The sequence below is a fragment of the Talpa europaea genome, assembly GCF_964194135.1.
Source record: "Talpa europaea genome assembly, chromosome: 6".
NCBI lineage: Eukaryota > Metazoa > Chordata > Mammalia > Eulipotyphla > Talpidae > Talpa > Talpa europaea.
The window spans coordinates 14,141,355-14,162,150 of NC_140072.1; the positions used below are offsets into that span (position 1 = coordinate 14,141,355).

The 20,796-nt window shown below is 56.2% G+C and overlaps 1 protein-coding gene across 1 annotated transcript in view; it reads left to right on the forward strand.

Moving 5' to 3' along the window:
- Positions 1–767: 767 nt before the first annotated feature.
- Positions 768–20,796, forward strand: part of KCNK3 (potassium two pore domain channel subfamily K member 3) — a gene marked incomplete at both ends in the record, with an annotated part of 35,168 nt that continues 15,139 nt past the window's right edge. Inside the window, one exon of the mRNA XM_084236068.1 lies at positions 768–1,050. Within this exon, the coding sequence (XP_084092194.1) occupies positions 768–1,050 (283 nt within the window). The remainder of the gene's footprint in view (positions 1,051–20,796) is intronic.

Sequence of the window (20,796 nt, forward strand, 5' to 3'; positions counted from 1 at the left end):
TGTTCCCTTGCACGTCACTTGACTCCTCTGTGCCTGTTTCTTCATCTACATAATAAGGGGCAGGACAGCAAGGTCCGGGGTCCTCAGCAGCCATGGCCTGCTGCGATTGCCACAGAGGCATGGCGGGGAGCGGGGGTCATTCTGCCTCTTCCTTTTCCCTTCCTGGCTTTTGGGTTTGTGTCATCTGTGCGTCTCCAGCTGTCAGGTCTCCCTGTCTCGGTTGGGTCTGCTCTTTTCTGGTTCCATTTTTGCTCTCTGCCTGTGGGTTTCGCTGCCTGCTGCTGCCTTCCTGTGCTCAGGAGTCTACCTCTGGCTTTATCTCCCGGCCTGTCACACCCCCTTTGCCTTTTTTCCTCTCTCTGTAGTTCTCTGCGTCTCTCAGCCTAGTTCTCCCTCTCTCCCTCCCTCCCTCTCCCCGTCCGGCCGGTCTCCCCGCCGCTCCGCTCCTCCCGCCCGCCCCTCCCGGCCCCCCTCCCGCGGCGCGGCTCCCCAGTCCTTATTTGGCTGGGCGGGCGGGAGGCGGCCGCGGGCGGCGGGGGGCGGGGGCGGGGGGCGGCGGCCGCGGGGGAGGGCGGTGGGTGGTGCTGAAGGGACAGCTCCGCGGCTGCGGCGGCGTTGGCGGCGGCCCGGGGCGCGGCGCGGGGCCGGGCGCGCGGAGCGGGGAGCGCAGCCATGCCCCAGGCCGCCTCCGGGGCAGCAGCAGCGGCGGCCGGGGCCGGGGCGCGGGCCGGGGGCGCCGGGGGGCCGGCGGCGGCCGGGGCGGGACGATGAAGCGGCAGAACGTGCGCACGCTGGCGCTCATCGTGTGCACCTTCACCTACCTGCTGGTGGGCGCCGCGGTCTTCGACGCGCTGGAGTCGGAGCCCGAGATGATCGAGCGGCAGCGGCTGGAGCTGCGGCAGCAGGAGCTGCGGGCGCGCTACAACCTCAGCCAGGACGGCTACGAGGAGCTGGAGCGGGTGGTGCTGCGCCTCAAGCCGCACAAGGCCGGCGTGCAGTGGCGCTTCGCCGGCTCCTTCTACTTCGCCATCACGGTCATCACCACCATCGGTAACTACGCGCCTGGCGGGGGGCGGCACCCGAGGCTGGGCGGCGTGTCCCGGGCTGGTCTGCAGCCGCTGGGGCTGGGGGGGCGCCCCGGGAGGGTCTCGGCGCCGGCCCCGAGCTCCCAGAGCCCCGAGTTCAGCCTGGCGTGGCTGCTCCGCGGGGACAGGACTCGGGGAGGGGGGAGGCTCCGATTCCTGGCTCTGGACCTGACTCTTGAGCCGAGCCAGCCCTGACTTGTCCCTGCCAGGCTGCGAGAGGGCCCCAGGGGACTCTGAAGTGTGTGAGAGGGGCAGGAAGGACCATCCGAGGTTGGGGAGAAGGGGTGTGGCCGGCCCAGGCCCTGGAGCAAGGCACTGTGTGCGAGGGGCGGGAGCGCAGGACAGCTCAGCGGCCCTGCGGGTGGGCTTGCTCACCTCACAAGCTGGGGCTGCAGGAGACCAGCGAGTCCACGGCACTTTGGGACACGCTGGGTTCCTGAAACACCTATAGCTGCAGCTATGGGTGCCGCCTGCTATGATGGTGGGGAGGTGAGAGTGTGTGTGTGTGTGTGTGTGTGTGTGTGTGTGTGTGTGTGTGTGTGTGTTGAGTTCCAGGAGTTTGGGCATTTCCAGCAAGCACCTTTAATTTTCTTAGGACAGCAGAGCTGGTGCTGGAAGTCAGATCCTGCTCTGTCCACATTCTTCTCTGCTATCCCAGGATAACAGTCTTCTCCTAAGAATGGCTCAAGTTCTTTTCTACAAGCCAGGGTGTAGACCACAGTGTAGGAGGCCACTGGCTCTCACAACCTGGGCACAGAGCACACATACACACACAACTGAATATCCAGGAAGGGACTGTCTGGTGAGGCCCTGATGATCTGTTAGAAAGTGTCCAGGCAAGAGTGCACACCTTTCCTGCTCCCAAGACTGTGGTTCCAGCCCAGCCCCATCATGCCGTACGACCTTGGGCAGGTCCTGTCCCCTGCCTGGGTCTCAGGCTCACCTCCAGACAAGGAGTAGGGGCTGACTGAAATGATCTCAAGGAGTCCCTCCCAGTCCCGACGTGCTTGGGTTCTGGGATTAGAAGCCTGCCTTTCCCCAAAGCTAACTGCAATTCTCCAGGAGCTGTTTCCTTCACTCTGCCCATTTCTTCACTCTCCCTGACCATCCTCTTATTGGCTGAGCTCCCAGGGGCTCACTGCTACTTGGCATAGCCCGTGACAAAAGAGCAGTGTTTTCCCAGGAGTCAACAGGAGTCAAGAGAGTGAAAACCAGGACTAGACACTGTCCCTTCGGTCTATCCACTGCAGAACTCTATCCCAAGGCTCCGTTGCTCTCTGGGGACTACACTGGGACTGCGAGGTTTCTGGATTGCTCTCTCAGAAGAGAAAGAATAGGGCTTTCCAGAAGTGTATGTGGCCCAAGAGGGGACACCTTTGGGGTCTGCTGACCCTGTGGGCTTAGAGAAGGATGGACACACCCAGACCTGCCCAGAGGAGCCTGCTTTCCCGGGAGGGGATGGGCTAAGTTTGGTCTGGGGTCTGCTGCTCTACCTTCCAGGACTTCAGGAGCTGTTCAGTTGTCTGGAGAATCAAACTGAAGATCCTTAGGCCTTCTCTGTCCCTCTCCCCACACACCATCCCCATGGCCATGTGCCCCCTTGCTTTCTTAGTCCACTACTCCCTGGGTCCACAGTAACTTCCAAATTGGCCTCTTTGCCTCTAGCCTCATTCTCCTCATAGGGCAAGCTCCCCTGGACAATGCTTTCAGGAAGAATCTCCTCCCAAAAGACATCTCCAACCATCCCAATGCCCTTCACAAAAGCCCTCAGTGGCACTGCCCACAGAATCTGGTCCATGATCCTTATCTTAGAGTTTAGGATCTTTGATACATGGCTTCAATTTCTATGTCTGACTTCCTTTCTCACTTCTTGCTTTTATGACCCATCCAAGGTCACCAAACTGTTCCTGAGAACATCTTCAGAGTGTCTGTCTGGCATGACTTTTTCTCTTTCTTCTATTTCTCTCATCTCAGCCAATCTCCTGGGCACTGCTCAAACCTCACGTCCTCCTTGAGGCCTCCAGGACCATCCAGGGCCTCTGCTCTGGATAACTGTGGGACTTACGTCAGAACGACCTGGGTGACAGAGTGTAGTCTCTTTTGTATGCTTATTTACATTTTAAGAGATGTGTTTTGTCTCTTTAGCCATGCTATAATTAACCTCCATGTGGGCAGGACCCTGTGGTTCCCAACTCCCTGCTCCCAGGGCGGGCACAGTACCCAGCGACACTCAGGAGCATTCAGAGAATGCTATTGATGGGTTTAAGGTGTGCAGAAATAAAAGAGCATCACCCTCCATTCCCAAAGTGCTTGAATTCCTCACCAAGAGAGAAGCTAAAAGCTGGGCATAGAGGCAGAGAGTGCGGTTCTGGTGATGATTTATTTATAAAGTGCCAGGCAAGAGGAAAGACAGCATCAAAGGACCACCCTGGTTCTGTGGGGCCCCAACCTGGCACTGCCCACTCCCGGCCCCATTCACCCATCCCCAGCTTTTTATCATCTCTCACTCTGGCTATGCCACTTGTTTGGAAGCTGTCCTCAGGGGCTCTGCTCTAAGAAAAGCTGTCTGGGCTGTGATGAGATGCCTGGAAGGGGACCAATATTTGACTGATCCTGACCCCAAGCCCAAGGGCAGCAGCTTCTGTGCACCTGATGCCTTTGGGGACCCAAATGAGACTCCCGAGGCAAGTTTCCAGTAACTCATGCTCACAATGCACTTTCATCTCATTTCCTGAGTCTCAGCCTTCACAGCTTCCAGAAGTTGCAGGGCAGATGTTAGCTGGAGGTGCGGTGGCTCAAGGAGGGAAGGGACTTCCCCAAAGTCACCCAGCTGGTGAGCAGGGGAATGAGAGTGAGAAGCTGGGGCTTCTGACTCCAAGTCCAGTGCTCTTTCCCTGCCAGTCTCTTGGTTATTTCCTCTGCCTCCATATGCTGTGAAGCCCAGAGCCAGCAGGGGTTGGCATGGCCAAGATGTGCTCAGTGACGCCAGCTTGCAGTGCGCTTGTGGGCAGTCCTGACTGGTTGAAGGTCAGCAGGGTTTGAATTAGTCATTCACCTGGTTAGTCACAGTCTTCACCGGCTACAAGGATTCCTCCAGATCCTTCCTCCCTGGTCTCCCAGCCAGGAAGTACTTCCTTTGTTGGGTCCTAAGTTCATCGAATGCAAATGGAAACTCTTTTCTGGGAAAGCTTAACCTCTGTAGCTGTTGAGTCATTAAACTCCTCCGGGGCCCCAGCCCCTTCTATTCCTGGCCCGAGGCTGTCAGAGCAGGAGGGCCCTCCGAGATCAGCTGGTGCCACCCCCTCCTCTTACACAGAAGGAAGCGGAGAGGTGAGAGGCACACAGCCAAAGGGCAGCACAGTCTGACTCCCCAGCCTGCCTTCCACTTGTTCCGGATGACTTTTTGCTATTATTATTATTAATAGCAGCAACAACAATAACCGCAGCCGCCATCTGTTATCTGCTCTTTGGCAGGTTCTCCATACTCGACACTCCATCCCCTCGTTTAATTCTCTCACCAGCCTTCAAGACAGGCATTATTACCCCCATTTTTCAGCTGTGAAACCTAAGGCTTTGAGTGTAAATGACTCACCCATGGCCTTGTGACTTGAAAGTGTGGCACGTGCCCAGTTGTAATTAAGCCTCTCGGACTCCCATGCCCTGGATTTTTTGCCAATCCTTTCTCCACTACAAGAATCCAGCCCAGACCCTGGTAACCTGAAGGCACCAAGTAGCCCTTGTCTATCCCCTGGTAAAGTGCTCCCCAGAAAGAGGGAGCCTTGACTTCACACACCCTGGTGGTCCCCCACGCCTTGGCCTCTGACCAAACGAGACCACCTGCCAGACCGCCCAGCACCAGGGCCAGCGGCTCACAGCTGCCGGCTCTCCCACCATTGGCCGGGAATCCTGTGGCTCTAAGGCACCAAGAGACCAGGTGATAGGCCAGCTGACTGAGCTGGGGCAGGAAACCTGTTCTCTTTCCTTGGCTTCCAGCTTTTTCCCAGCTGAGCACAGGTGCCCCTCGCTCACCACATGGCTGGGGAAACCCCTAGTCTGTGGATTCATGTGGGTGGCTCCTGAGGGAATCTACTTTTCACCTCTTTCCAAGAAGGAAGAAAGTGAGGAGGTGATCTGCCACCCCCCCCCCATCCCAAAGTCCTTAAATAAAAGGATGAGAGAAGACAGTACAAACATCCAAATACCCAGAAAGGTACATCACTTGTCCACATCACACAGCAAGTTGCACGTACCCCCCTTATTAGAACCCTGGCCTTTGGAGGCCCACACAGCAGATCTCACTGTCACCCCAGCCTGTTCCCTCGTGACTCATCATCTCCCTTAGTACCAAGGCCTCCAGCTGCTAATCACTCCACATGCCCAGTGTCCTCCTGACTTCCCAGGGAGAGGAAGGTATAGTCCAGCCTGGAACGGCCCACTGCCCACTCTCAGTCAGCAAGTCTTCCTCCTGCCCGCAGCCACACCTCTGCTTTGACCACACCGGCCCTTCCCTCAGGGTGACGTGGGAGCACAGACACGGGCTTAGGAGCCAGAGGGCCTGGATTCATCTTCCACCCCACTTGTCTGAACCCCCCCAAACACACATACTAGCTATATGACCTTGGACAAGTCACTTAATCTCTCTGAGCTTGTTTAGACATTTACAAAGCAAAGAGGAAAATATCTGCCTCTCAGGATTAAAAGGGCTAATGTAAAGAAAGTGCCTAGTACAGAATAGGCACTTAATTAACATTATTGGCAACTATTAGCATTATTAATATTATTCATGTATTATTACTCCCCCACACACAGAAGGGGATCACACTGTGTTCCAAGGGTTACCATAACCACAGCTGCCTCTGCTGCAGGTGGGGATGGTGGGTTACATACAAGGGCATGGTGATCACTAGTTACTAGAAACTTGGAGGTTCTGTCACTATTTCATCCTGATGGGACTTCCAGTGCCTCGGGAGACCCATATGGGTCTTCCTGACTCCCCAAAGGAGTCAGGTGGACAGAGGAGCTGCCCTTGGGTTTTGGGTCAGGATCAGTCAACTATTAGCCCTTTATCCTCCTAATCCCAATCCCCCATCACCGGCTTCCCCAGCTCCTCCCCAGTGTCTGGACTCTGTCTGACCTCTGGGCTCAGGGGGTTATGCTCCCCACTCAGAGTCGGCAAACCCTGCTGAAAACTATTAGAAAACAGTGGTAGGAGAACCGACTCTGGATTGGAGAATGGAGACGAAAGTTCCAGCTCCACATAGCTCAGTTGCAGGTCCTCTGGGACCCTCAGTTTCCTCATCTACAAAATGGGTCTATTTAACCAGAGGTCCTCTGACTCTGCATCGCCTCCTGTGTGTACTTCCATCACAGGTGGGGATGGAGACATGGAGTAGGTGGGAGCAAGAATAGGACAGAAATAAAAAGACGTATGCCTGGCCAGAGTCAGGCAGGACAAACACAATAAGTATCTTCAAAGAAAACATAAACAAGCACAGATGAATGTAGCGCAAATCACCACTATAAACAGCTTTCAGCTGGCAGCACAAACGGTAAATCTGTGAGTTGATTTTGCAATAAAAACGATGTAAAACTGATTTCCCTGCTGTCAGCCAGCAGCAAGGCAGAGACCCAGCTCTGCCCAAGGGCATCATCTGTATAGGCAAGTCCTAGCAGAGGTGGGGACCAGCATTGCTCACACCCCAGCCTGCCTGGGATGCAGGGAACGGATGGGGTCTGGAACTGGTCAGGCTCTGTCCAGGCACTGCTCACCACCTGCATTCCCACGCTGGCCTGGGAGGGCAGGCTCGTTCGTGATCATCCTGTTACAGTCAAGAAAAGGGAAGCTCAGAAAGATTGGGAATTGACCTAAGACCCTAAAGACATAAAGAGAAGACATCAGGACTCACTCAGGGGCGTCGTTCTTGGGGCCCTGCTGCTGCCCTCCCCAGAGACTGTCTGTGCTCCCTTTAATAGAACTGGCACCAACGATGAGGCTGGTGATAGGGGCCAAGCAGGGCACTCAGGTATGGCCTCAGCGTCAGGCTATCTCCCCTTCAGGATTATAGATAGAGCATTTGGCCCAAACAGAAGTCACAATTGAATGCCAACCCTCTTGTTTTATGGTGTAGAAACTAAAATTCAGATTGGAGAAGGGGTGTGCTGAAGGCCATGCTTAGCCTGTCCTCAGAGCTGGCCTGCGGCCCTATTTATGACACTCCCCTCCATGTTCTTGGGCACCCCACCGGTTCTTGGAGAAGAGAGCAAGCTGTCACCAGCCTGTCCTGCTTGCTGGGCCCTCCCCCTAACCCCTCTGTAGAGCCTCTGGTTCTCAGAGAGTTGAATGACAAATGCTCTCTCGGTGGCAGAGAGAGCAGTCAGCTGCCCAACTGAAGCTACTGCCTCCCAGGCTGTCCCCACTTGCTGGTTGTCCGGAAACTGCCCAGGTTAAGAAAGCTTCCAGGTGGCACCTGGAGACGCACCGCCCCACACGACCGCAAGTCACACCTTCACTGCCTGCTACGGCCTCCTGGGATCCTGCCAGGCTGGAGCCAGCTTCCCCCCTCCCTCCCTCTTCACACATGCCAGCTCCTGCCTCCCCTGCCTCCCCTTGGCTTCCTCCAGTGAGTGACAGACAAGGACCCCTTTGTGAGGGGCACAGACTGCCAGAAATTCGAGCAGGAGCCTGTCCAGGGAGCTGGAAACAGTTCTGTCCGCTGACAGGCCCTAGACCAGTCATTCCCGCTCTCTCTCTGCTGCCCCTCACGGGAGGAGCAGACGCCCGGTGACCTCAGACTGCCCATCTATATAGAGGGGGCACTACACAGCCCACTCTGAAGAAGGTTAGCTCAGCAATTCAGAATTCTCCAAGCTCACACAGGCGAATGACCTGGCTGCTCTTGTTTAAGTGCAGATTCTGAACCCCTAGGTCTGAGGCCAGGCCTAAGATGCTACATCTAAGCCCCCAAGGGCTACTGTTACTGACTGATCCGTGGTCCATACTTTGAGTAGCAAGGCTCTAAATTACATGGACACTTCACTTCTGGGAATAGACATGTGGTGTGAACTGTGCTTTTAAGAACAGAAGGTTTGGAGCTGGAAAATCACTTGGGAATCTGGTGGTGGAATGTCAGTGTCATGGCCGCAGAGCTGGTGGGCTTTCTCTGAGGCTGGAGGGGCCTGTGGCTTGCCCCTTGGGACCGGACCAGGAACCTGAGTGGGGTCACAGGCTGTGCCATCGCTTAGGGTGGGGGAGGGAGGGGAGGCGTGGAGAAGGGCAGAGTCCACTGGTCCCCGAGAGCTGGAGCTCCATAGATTAAACATCAAAGTGGGAAATTGACACCTCCCTCATCTACCTAGAATCCCCATAGTCAGTAAGACAGCAGCCCCCAATAGCAAAAGATGTCCCCTTCTTCCTTCAAGAAGAAACTCTATCTTCCCATGCACTGAGACCCCACGCCGTGGGCCCCTAGCCCATCATTCTATGACCACTAAATGCCTCTCGTGTTGCAGATTTCAGTGTGGAATGAAGCTGGCGGGACAAGTCTTGCTCTCGTCTAGATCTGTCAGGTCACTTTGTGTCTGTGAACTATGAGTGGCATCACCACCAGGGGAGGTCAGAAACGGGGAGCAGCATATAAATGAGGGACACTTGCAGGAACAGGTGTGGAGAGCAGGAGTGCTGCCTTCTAATATCTGCTGGGCTGTTGAAAGTCAAAGCACCAACCTGGTGCTGATTGGGCCCAAGGGATTGAACTAGCACAAGTTGGCAGAGTCCGTAGAAAGACTTCATCTAGTCATATCTCAGGCAGGACTTAGAGCTGACACTGCCCAGGGAGCATATAAGAAGACTGAATGGTCATGCTGCAGAGGTGACCTGTGTCAGTAAGAGTTCAACCACAGAAGCAGAGCCAGCAGGAGATATATCATAACAGATGTATTACGAGGCATTGGCTTATTGATGACATAAGTTAGACTAATCTGAAATCCGCAGAGCAGGCCATCAGGGAAGACAGACTGGAACTTTCTCCAGCATGAGCTGAAGCTGCTGGCCACAGGCAGAAATTCTCCTTCTTCTGGAAAGTCACAGCTTAGCTCCTATAGCCTTTCAAATGATTGGATCAAGCCTCCCAGATGACCTAGGACGATGTCTTTCCCTAACTTAAAGTCAACTGATTATGGGCTTTAATCACATCTATAAAATGCCATCCCAGCAGCCCCTAGGTTAACATTTGATTAAGGAACTAAGGGCTTTAGCCTAGCCAAGTCAGTTCACCAAAACCATCATCACAGTGTCCATCATACTGCAGGCTGCAGCAGCAATAAATGCCTTCTGAGATGCTTTGGTGTCTTGGTCTTCAAGGGAGTGGTGGCCTGGGCAGTGAGAGTCCCCAGAGTGGAACTGTGGCCCCCAGGCCTCCGAACCCACTGGGTCACCTTCCAGGGAGCCAACTTTAGCTTTCATTTCAGTTCAGTTTACCAAGAATCACTGACTCTCCAGAATGCCAGGCACTATACCAGATAGTAGGAGAAGGAAACTAAGACCTAGATCCTTCTCTAAGGAGCCTCTGGTCTCATGGAATCCTGAAAACCTGGGAAATATGCTAAATCCTTTTGGAGTGGTTCCAAATTAGGGATCTGAGAAGGTTTCCAGGAGCAAGTGACAAAGGCTTGAATGACAGGTGAAGACTGAGTAGGTGAAGATGGGCTGTGAGAGCTTTCCAGGATACAGGTGTGTGGGGGCGGGGTGGGGGTTGCATCCTATGCCCTAGGAAAGGTGTCAGGAGCAGAACCCACAGGGGGGGGGGGGCTGGGAACTGGACTCCAGTAGGTGGGCAGGAGGAGGAAAGTAAAGGACCCAGCCTGTGTCCTTGTCCTGGACACTGACCGGTGGGCCCCATGGCTTCAGGGAACTAGAGTGTAACAACAACTTGGATCCCGATCACCAACCTTCACCCTCACTCTGGTCACCCAGCAGACCTCAGCCAGCCCCCAGGAAGAGCTTTACTTCCTCCTCTCCACCCTTCCTTTTCTGGGCCAAAGGCTCACTCTGGAGCCAGACCAAGCCAAATCTTCGGCGGCGTGCTGGAGCCCGTGGGCAGCGCTGAGCGGAGCTGCAGTCGTGAGGATAGCTTCTGCAGACAACCCGGGCCCTCTCTCAGGCCCCCTGCATCTCTGCTCGAGGCTCCGGCTTGGCGTGGACTCCCTGTTCCTCCCCAGGAATGTGTGGGCCTCTCCAGACTAGGGCTCCCATGCGGAAATAAGCATCTCAGAAATATCCAGAGAGGCACATTCCAGCCCACAGGCCACAAGACCTTCCGGGGGGCTCTCCAGAGACCCGGGCTGTCAGGCCCCAGTGGGGCAGCCCCGAAATCCAAATGCCAGGCTCTCGGGCTGCTCCTGGCTGGCTGGGGGAGCTGCTGCTCCCCTGGGATGGCCCATCCTCCGCCAGGGCAGGGGGCTCTCTGCAGCCTGGGGCTGGCAGGGTGCAGGAGTTCCAGGCGGGAGTACGCCTCGGGCCCTTGCAACAAAGGCATCTTCCTTTACTGTTCCCTGCAGACCTTAGACCCCACTGGGAGCCACCACTCCCACGAAGTCTGCCTGGGTTTTCAGGGTCATGAGCCAAGGCCACCACTCACTGGGAGGTTATCTGAATTGAGCCTGCCATGTGCGTTGCCTCCTTTCATCCTCACAGCCCCCTGTGAGGGTGGCACTATCACCACCCCCACTTTACAGATGAGGACCCTGAGGCTCAGAGGGCTGAGGACTGAACCCCAAGCCCTGGGTGTGTGAAGCCTACACAGCTCCTGGTGGACAAGACACATGGCCAGGTAGCCTGAGCCTAGTGGGCAGCATCAGTCCTACTTTGCCAATGAAGAAACCGACCCTGAGAACACAGGGTGATCCAGCAAACACAGGTAGTCAAATCCTGACCATCCAGCCCTAACACGGGCCCTCCCGTACCTGTGGCCTGGTGCTGGACACAGTGCAGGGGGGCTGATGCCCCGTGTGAGGGTCAGGGGCTTCCCAGTAGCCTTTGGAGAGCAGGACGGGCAGCATGGGGAGGCGTACTCCTCACCCAGAGGCCTTAGTTCCATGCATTTGTCCCTCCATCCTTCTGAACAGGGCGGGAACCAAGCGATGGTTCCTAATAGCAGTCAGCGAGGGGCAGCGGGGCAGGTAAACCATGCGCCCAGAGGTGGTCTGGCCGCAGCAGTGGCTGGAAGCCCCCCTGGGCGCCATCTCTAGGAGGCAACGCTTGAGACCTCGCTAACAGCCATGGTTTTGTCATTTTTAATTTGATTGAGGTAGCCCTGGTTTGCAACGCTGCATTTGATGGAGAGGTATGGGGTCACACCTCCTGAGATGCACGTCACCCACCACCCAGGTACCCACAGTCCCCCACTGTAGTGCATTGTGCCCCCTCCCTTTGCTTCCCTCCCTCCCTTCCCTATCTTGTCACCTCAATTCCATGGTCAGGTTCTTGGTTTGGTTCTACTGACCCTGTGTTTTGTTTCTCTGTGTTCCACATGTAAGTGTCTTTCTCCTTCTGATGTATTTTGAGTAGCTTCATCCCCTCCAGTTCCATCCATATTGTCACAAATGGCAAGCGTTGGTCTTTTTCATAGCTGAGTAGTATTCCATTGCGTATAGGTACCGCGTCTTCCTAATCCACTCACCTGTCCTTGGGCACTTGGGTTGGTTCCGTGACCTGGCAACAGTAAATAGTGCTGCGGTGAAATAGGAGAGTACGTAGCCCTCAAACCAGTGTTTGCTTCCTTCAGGTAAATACTAGGAGTGGAATTGCTGGGTCATTGTTCAGTTTTTGAAAAACAACTACACCGTCGTCCACAGGGGCCGGGCCAGCCTGCGTCCCACTGGGGTGTGTAAGGCGCCTTTCCTCCACGTGCCATTCCTGATCCTTTTGACATGGGTCATTCTCCAGGTGTGAGGTGGTGTTTCATTGTTATCCAAGGATGTTCTTTACAGTAGGTTCTCTTTACAGTAGGATGTTGTTTACATATCCAGACTAGTATCTCATGCAGGACCAGCCATTGCATCAAGCTGTTAAATGAAGTTCCTTGAGTTTCCCTTATCTCTCCCCATCCCCCACCCCTCTACCCTCCAAGCCTCCTTTAAATGATACTTAACTTACATTCTTGCTGTATCCTCCCTTCTTGAAGGAGGGGTACATCAGCAGGTGGGTAGAACCAATTATTTGTACAAAAGCCTGGAGTGAAATTGCTGGATCATGTGGTGGATATATTTGTAATATTTTGGGGCACCTCCACGCTGTTGTCCGTGGGGCTGGACCTGTCTGTATTCCCACCAACAGAGGATGAAGGCTCCTTTTTGTCCCCCTCTCTGCTACTGGGTTTGGGAGCCCGGGAGAGAAGAGAGCTTCTTCGGGTCAGCATCATTCTGCACTTGGGAGGCTGGGCCCCTCGCCAGCCAGCAGCTAGCGCTTTCTTTCTGGATTTCCTTGGTACTTAAGAAACACTCAGGGGGTGGCTGAGGAATTGACAAGTCAAAGCTCCTGGGATGAGCCAGGTGGCAGAGATGGTGGGAGTCAGTGGGCAGCCCCAGGAGAAGGTCAGGTCCCCTCCCCCCAGAGGAGAAGGGGACTGAGTCTCAGGGGGGTCCTGGAGGCAGGGGCTGATCTTTCCTTCCTGGCTTAGCACTCAGCCTGCTCTCAACCCCAGGAAAGGGTAGGCCCAGTGGAAACCCTGTGAACGCCACTTGCCTAGGAACAAACTGGGGGCTTTGGCCAGACTGAGCCAGCATGACCCTCCCCGTGGGCTTTCCGCCATGAGGGTTAGACAGAGCCAGCCAGCCCCTCTGGTCGTCAGCTACCTCCAGGCGGCCTAGAGAGACCTGGACTCAAACTCAGGGCTGCCCTTCTCTCCTGGGGTGCCCAGCTCAGCCCTGGAGTTCTAAGCACTGGTCATCCTGGGGCCACAAAGAGGACAACCCTTGCCTGATGGTCCCTGCCTGACCCCCCACCCCCAGGATGACCCACTAGTATCATAGAGATGGGCTTGCTTGCAGCTGTGACTGGTGACGTCATAGCGGAGCTGAGGAAAGTGGGCTCACTGTCCCCTCTGCTGTCCCTCTGCTCCTACAGGGGCTCAGATGGCCTCTGCCGGGCCCACTGGCGGTCCCCACTTCGAGCCCCCCCACCCCCCAAGCACACTTCCTCGAGTTCCATGCTTATCCTCATTTCACCCCAGGCCGGCTGAGCCCTGGAGGGACTTCCTCTATGTCTGGTCCCGAGAATATAGTTCTACCCGAGACCTCCATGTCACCCTTTCTGGAAAGAGAACGTTTTTGAGTGTGGCTGAGACCCTGCTTATCAGCAGAGAGAGTCCACTGCCCCAGCCCCTGGGATGGCTGGAATGCAGGCGCCTCCCTCCAGGAAGGGCAGGGCTCACGGGAGGCCTGGGGTGGGGGCGGAGGGAGCAGTGGTGCTGAGAGCAGGCTGACCCCAGTCAGGACTTTCTGAGGGGCGGGAGTGGGGGGCGGGGGTGATCAGGCGGCAGACAGTCTTCTTCCCAGATGGGCCCTGGACCTGAGCCGGCTGGAGCAAGGGCCCGGCAGCGGCCGTCCTTCTGCATCCCTGCTCCCCCAGGGACTTGCCAGACTCTGGGGTGCCTGTCAACACCCTGAGTCCTCACAATGGTTTGACACCTCACTCTGGGTTAACATGTTTATGGGACGGGACACGATCAGCTGTCACAGCTCACACACCTGCCTCCTGGAGGTGGAGGCCAGCACCGTCCTCCACCTTTGGCTGGGATGGGGTGGGTCCAGGCTGTGACACTCGGCATGCCCGGGCAGAAGAGGGGCTCACTTTGGCAGTGGATGGTGCTGCAGTCACTCCTGGGAGCCTTTGGATTCTCTGAGACTTTCTGATTCAGGCCAACCCTTCCCTCTCCCGGATGAGGAGACTGAGCCCCAGGACGGGGTGCGAGGGGAGCAGGCTGGCCCAGCCACTAGCAGTGTCCTGGCCCAGTCCTCCAAGCCAGGGCTCCGACTCTCTACCCCTCGGAGACCTACAGTCATTCTTCCATTCCCTTGGTTCATCTGGGGACATGCTGGGGACCATTCTAGGCCCCACAGATTCAGCCTCAATGGGGACAAGTGTTAGGCAGGAAAACAAGAGGTGGCAGCCTAACATCGCCTTCTGGGAAGGGGCCTGTGTGATGCAAGGATCAGAAAAGAGCTCCCCAGGGGTCACAGCAAATAGAAAGGTCCAAGGTAGGCCAGGTCTGGCGTGTTTGAGGACCAGGAACAGAGAGGACAGTGTGGCTGCAGCATCCTGAGCAAAGAGGTGGAAACAGGGCTGGCTCTTGTGGAGGCGAGGAAGCTGTGGTCAAGAGTTTGGACATTACACCAAACATGATGGAAGTCGCTGGAAGGTCTTAAGCAGGGCTGTGACATGATGTAACTTAAAGTTTTGCCAGCTCCCTTGCTGCTCTGAGGCGGTCAGGTGGTTGTATGGGGCGCTGGGAGACCATCCAGCTTGCAGGTCAGAGACTGGAAAGAGAGAATGATGGTGGATTGGACGAGGGGGGACTGGAGATGGTAGACCTGGTGGGTGGAGGGGTGTTTTCAAGACAGAGTTGGCCGTGTGCGCTGATGGACAAGGTTGCTGTGTTGGAGGACAGAGAGCTGTGGGAGTTGGGGAAAGAGAATAATCAGGAATGGTCTTTGGCCCGAGCAACTGTGTGGAGGGTAAGCATTTACTAAGACGGGAAATAAAACCAGAGTTATGGGTCTGCTAAAAAAAAAAATGGGATCCAACTTTGTTTTAAACATACAGCTTAATTAGGAGATGCTTACTACAAGGCCATGAAGACAGACAGACAAGTCTGCAGCTCCAGGGAGAGGTCAAAGCTGAGACATAAATTTGGGAGGTATCAGATGGAAACAATATTTAAAGTCACCTCTAGATGAGCTCAGCGGGGGAGAAGGGAGGTAGGAGAGAAGAGTCTGGGGGCTCTTCCTCCAGCCCTGGGAGAGGGAGCAAGGGGTGGGGAATGGGGGGGGGGGGCGTGAGGATCCCGGAGATCCATCTGGAAGGGTGTCCAGAGGCCAGGAGTGTTTTGGGAGAGGCACACAGTCCACAGACCCATCTGATGCTGGGGGTGCGTGAGATGACCGCAGAGAAAGCACCACCGGAGACACTGACTGTGAATACAGTGTGACATTCAACAGTTTGAGCCAGGAGCTGGAAGGTGAGGGTGGCAGGGGTTGGGGTTTGTATGCATGGCCTCTAAGGTGGAAAACAGGGGCCAGATTCCAGGAGGACAGGGAGAGAACAAGCAATACCCAGCCCCCGTTTGCAGGCCTTTTCATAAATGCTCCATAAACCTCCTGCGGCAGAGACCCATGAGGTCATAATCATTATGTCCATTATACAAATGAGCCCCCAAGGCCCAGCAAGGTGATGGCCCACAGCACTCAACTGGGTACCCAAGTCCAGGACTGTCTGACCCCAACCCCTCCTCCTCTTGCGGTAGCCCCTTCCCCGAACCGCCACCTTGGCCTGCCTCCCCAGCTGCTGCTTCCCACAGCCCTGCCACCGCCCATCCATCCTCCTCCTTTGATCACTCCTGTCAGCTTCCAGCTGTCTTGGCCTCTGCCTCTCTCCTCTGGGAAAGCTCTGGTTTTTCTCTTTGATCCTGCCTGTCTGTCCTCAGCTGCATCAGCTGTCCTCAGCTGGGCCCTGTGTCTCCCTCCCAGTTGCCGCAGGATGTCCTCACACCTCTGCCAAAGGTGGAAGATCTGCCTGAGTTTCTGAGAGCCTGGAGGGAACTGAGGCCTGTGGGACAGGAGTGCAGCTCCACCTCTCCTCCCGGGGCTCTCTTCAGATCGGACCTGGCTGCAGGCCAGCCCCCTCTGCAGCGTGACCAGAGTCCAGAGCTCACAGGCCGGGGAGGCCAGCAGAGGCCGCCAGGGCAGTCAGCCAGAAGGGCCACGCATTCTTCCCCAGTGGGTCAAGATGGGCCTCAAAGTTCTTCTCAAGATAGCGATGTGGATGTGACGCATGGTACGAGTCCCCCGTGGGGGACACACAGTTGGCTCAGCCACCTACCTGGCTGCTACCACCAGTGCAGGCGCGTCAGAGAAGAGGGGCTCAGGACCTCAAAGTCCCTTCTGGAATGGGGTGATTGCAATGGGAAGTCATGGCTAAGGCCCTGAAACAATGAGGGGTGAGAAGAGAAACCCTGGCAGGAGCTCTCCACCTGCCCTGGGGCCCCGCTCCATCCTGGCCCCTGCCCCTTTCAAGACGAAGCCTCCCAGAGCGGCCCCCAGCTCCTAACCTGAATTCTGAGGCCTGTCTGCCCCCAGCCAGCTCTCAGCTGCAAGAGAGGAGCAGAGAGGACTCTACACACACGCGGGGTCCAGCTGCTCCCCAGAGCCCTGACAGGGGGCTGCCGCAGCAATTAGCTCCTCACACATCCCTGGGGTTATTTTTAAGCCTCGTTCTTCCCTGGTTTATTTTTAAAATAACACTGGCACGTGGCTGGCCGAATGCCCTGCCCAGGTGCCAGTGCCAATTTGGGCCAGGAATGGAGCAGGGCAAGCTGCAGCTCCTCCCGAAGGTCCCCCATAGAAAGCGGCGCTAACCAGCCCCCACTGGAAGGCAGAGGAAGTTCCCACTGCTGCACAGAAAGTTTGGGTCCAGCTGGGGTGTGCAGGTGGGTGGGCAATGAAAGGCTCCCAGAACCTCCCCCATCTCCACGCTGCCTCCAACGAGCCTTGGCTTCCTCATTTCTCAGCGGGGTGAGTGACGGTGCTGACTGCCTCACCGACTGTCGAATTCTCAAAAATGAGCAATATGCTAAAATTCTGCACCAAGAGCATTGGGATGAGCCCACATAAGACCATGCTGTCCCCCACTCTCCCACTAACCCCCCCAGGCCAGGCCCCTCTCCGGAGTGAGTGGCTCCCAATCTGTGAGAGGCACCTCTGACCCCTTAATCTCGAGTCCCCTGCCAAGACCTGTCTTCTGCATGTTCAGTCCCTCTGAATCCAGGCTGCCCGGGGTAAAGGGCAGCTGTCAGGATGCTGGTGGCCAGATGGGGGTGGCGAGGGCAGAGCACCTCCACACCAGCACCTCCCCCTCCCTCCTCGCCCTCCAGGCTTCCAGAGAGCTGGAAACTAGAAAAGTGCTGCTGAACGTTAGCTCTTCCCTGAGGCGCACAGCAATAGCCGAAGCTGGAGAAGTATGTCAGGGATACATGACAGAGGCCATTGAACAATAGGTGGAATGTTGGGGCTCCTTTCCCCGCGGGCAATAGGGAGCCATGGCAGGATTTTGAGCAAAAGAATGACATGTACAGAGTGGGGCACTGTCTGGAAGTTGATCTGGGAGAAGGGGGAGAAGGGATTGGAAGCTGTGGGGGGACAGTTAGGAGCTATCCGGGCTGGAAAGGGTGAGGACCTACAAGAGGTGGTTGTAGGCAAAGAAAGAAAGGGCAGCAGAGGGGAAGGAAGAGGGAAAGGCAGGGAGACCAAGTTGGTGGCTGAGGAGTGAGGACACAAGAGGAATCAGACAGTCCTGAGAGGGCAGTAGGGGAGTGAGGAGAGTTCAGGTGGCAGGGCAAGTTCAGGGGGAAGGTGTTCACCCAAGTGGCAGGTGGAGACACAGAACGGGGCAAGGCTTTGGTGGCCTTCCCGGAGCCAGCGCCACAGCAGCCAGAGCCAGCCCACTCTTGCATCCAGGTGCAGGCATGAGCAGTGGCCGAGAGCAGACTGCAAAAGGCCAGGAGGAAGCTGCGGGTGGGGTGGGGGGGCTGCCCCACAGGGCTGAGCTTGGTCAAAAGAGGGAGGGATGCCGGCCTCCCCTGGTGGTGCAGCGGTTGAGCGCTGGGCTGCGAGGCTGCCCGCAGCCTCTACAGAGCCGGTTCGTTCCCCGGCCACCAGGGAGGGTCCCACCAAAAAAAAAAAAAGAGAGAGAGAGAGGGATGCCACCGTGTGTGGTTGTCCAGGTTGCACACTGTCCAAAAGGGTTCAGTGGCGGGATTTGGGGAGCTCCAGTCGAGGCTGCTCACCAAGTGCTGCACTCCTGGGGGCTGCATCCACATAGAGAGGCCCATTTTTTCCCCTAATTTCTCCCCGAGCGCCATGTAGCGAGAGCAGACCTGGGACACCTTGGGGCAAAGGGACAAAAGCAGAGAAATCCCTGCTGGCCTTGGTGAAAGTGATCTTAGTGGGTGAACCAGAGACAACCCGTGGGTGACGGGGAAGCCAACAGGTGTGAACACTCAGCGGAGGCGCATCTGGGCTGCCTCCCTTCCGCCCTGGCAACCTCCCTTCCAGACGTGAAACCAAATGACCTTTTGAAAATGCCCTCAAATGGGGAGTCCCTGCAGTCAGGAAGAAAGGCACAGTAAGGGGTCAGCCTTGGGAGGGGAGGCTCACAGCTGCTGAAATGGAAGCTGGAGGGAAGGAGAAAGCGTGGAGCGGGAGAAGGGGTACAGAGAAAGCCATGGTCTGCCATGGACGTGCTGCACGACCTTGAACAAATCTCTTAACCTCTCTGTGGCCCGGTTCCTGCATCTCTAAATGGGGCTAATAAAAGCACCTGCCCAACAGGGCTGTTTGGGGAATAAAAAGTGTCTACACCAGCTCCCTTAGAGCAGCGTGGCACGTAGTAAGCATTGTGTAAAGGTCAGCTGGTGTTGTTTTGAACTGGGAGGACGGAGCATGACAGAGGCATTTCATCATTTGAGTCAAGTCAGAGAAAGCTCTCGCAGATTCCACATCGGGGCTAGCAGGGCCAGGATGCTCAGCACAACTGGGAGCAGTAGCTGGAGGGAGCTGGGTCCAGGGGAGACTGCCTGGGTGCTGGGGATGTTGCCCAGCTTGGGCTCTTGGCACCATAAAAGCAAGCTCAGGACACCAGCACATTGATAGGCAGCTTCTATAGCCGCAGGAAACATGAAGTCACCCTCCTATTATCCCCCGGCCCTGGTCTCTCTGCCCACTCTGGGCTGTAAACAGCTGTGGGGATGGAAAGCTTGGGAGGTGGGTGGCAGAGATAATTGAAAGGGCTGGGAGTCCGAGGTCAGAAGAGAGGCCTCGAGCCCAGAGTGAGTCAGGCATTGAGAGGCAGGCTGGGGATGAGCAGTGGTCCCAAGGGTGGGACAGCAGCTGCCCCACGAGGACAGGCTGAGAGGGGCTGGCCTAAGAGGCACTTCCAACAGGGCCCAGGGTTGGGTGAAGTGTGTTTCCAGAATGTGGAATCTTTTTTTTTTTTTTAAAGATTTATTTTTTATTTATTTATACATGCACTGGGTACAGTCCGAAGCGCGGGAGCGTGAGAGAATTCACCAGAGCCAGAGCGGGGAGCAGAGCAGGCAGAAGGACCGAAGTACACTGCTGAGGGGAGCAGCGGGCGGCAGGAGAGGTCTGCGCGCCATGTGGGACCCTCCTCTGGTGGCCAGGGTGTAGCCGGGGATCGAACCAGTGCTGCAGAGGCTGCAGGCAGCTTCCCAACCCAGCGCTCAACCGCTGCGCCACCGGGGAGGCCCCAGAATGTGGAATCTTAACTGAGAACGTGTCTCACATCCTATTGAGCCAGTGGTAGGGGGAGGCCACATTGGTGGCTTCTTTAGTCCCCAAGAGACTGGAACTTGAACAGTGGGAGGACAGAGGTCAGAGCCTGGGGGGCTCCTGCTCCCTTTACTGGTGCAGACTTTCTTGCTTCCCTCAGTGCGCCCACCTGTAGCCCATCCCTGCCCTGGATGGTGCATGGAGTCTTGCCAAGAGGCCACAGTGGGGGGCATGTGGGGTGTGGAGTGTGTTCACACTGGGGACACCACATTTTCAGGCTGCTCAGAGGGAGAAAAGGTCCTGGCAGCTGCCTCCCGGCTGAAGTCCCTGTTGCCTAGAGTCCCTCTCCTCCTGGGCACCATGCCAACCTACACCATCTGAGCTCCTGAGCCCTGGGAGGTTGCTGAGCCTAAGAAAAGCCTCCCTCACATCCCCTGGCATCTGCTCCCAAATTCCCTGCCAGCCCAGAGCTGTCTGGGACACCACCATGAGCAGGAAGGAGAGTGGGGAGGCAGGTGAGGGAGGTAGGGTTCACAGGGGCCGTGCCTGCACCCCCCCCCCACTCCCATCCAGACCAGCTTCATGTATCTGCTGGGAATTAAATGGACCCTGGCAAGGGAGGCAGGGGGATGGGGTTCCTCTCCATGTTCCTCTCCAAGCTAAATCCCTGCAGAGATGGCAAGGGCAGAAGAAGGTGCCATTCTTGCAGTCGGGACAGGTTAGGTGTGCCAGAAGGTGAGCCTGGAGCTGTCCTTGGAAGGCAGAAGAGGGGGCGGGAATTCCAGGCAGCAGGCATGTGCTCAGAGATGAAGTGTGGGACAGGTACAGCCACCTTGGCACAGAGGGCACCAGAAGTGCTGGGGGAGTCAGGAGAGAGCAGGCCAGGTAAAGGGATGGGTCAGAGTGTGGCTGGACAGCTACGTGCTGGACCAGGAAAGATCCAGGCTGTGTTGTGTGCATTTGGGGAACAGGGGGCTTCTGAACAGCGAGTGGCAGCTCAGAGTTGTGCTTAAAATAATAGCAATAATAACAACAACATGTCAGGCCCTGTACAAGGAACTCTACACACAGTATTTCTAACACCCAGGTCAGCCCTCCATCTAGCAAGCAAGTAGGGGTCAAAGAGGCAGCACAGGTCCAGAGTGAAACA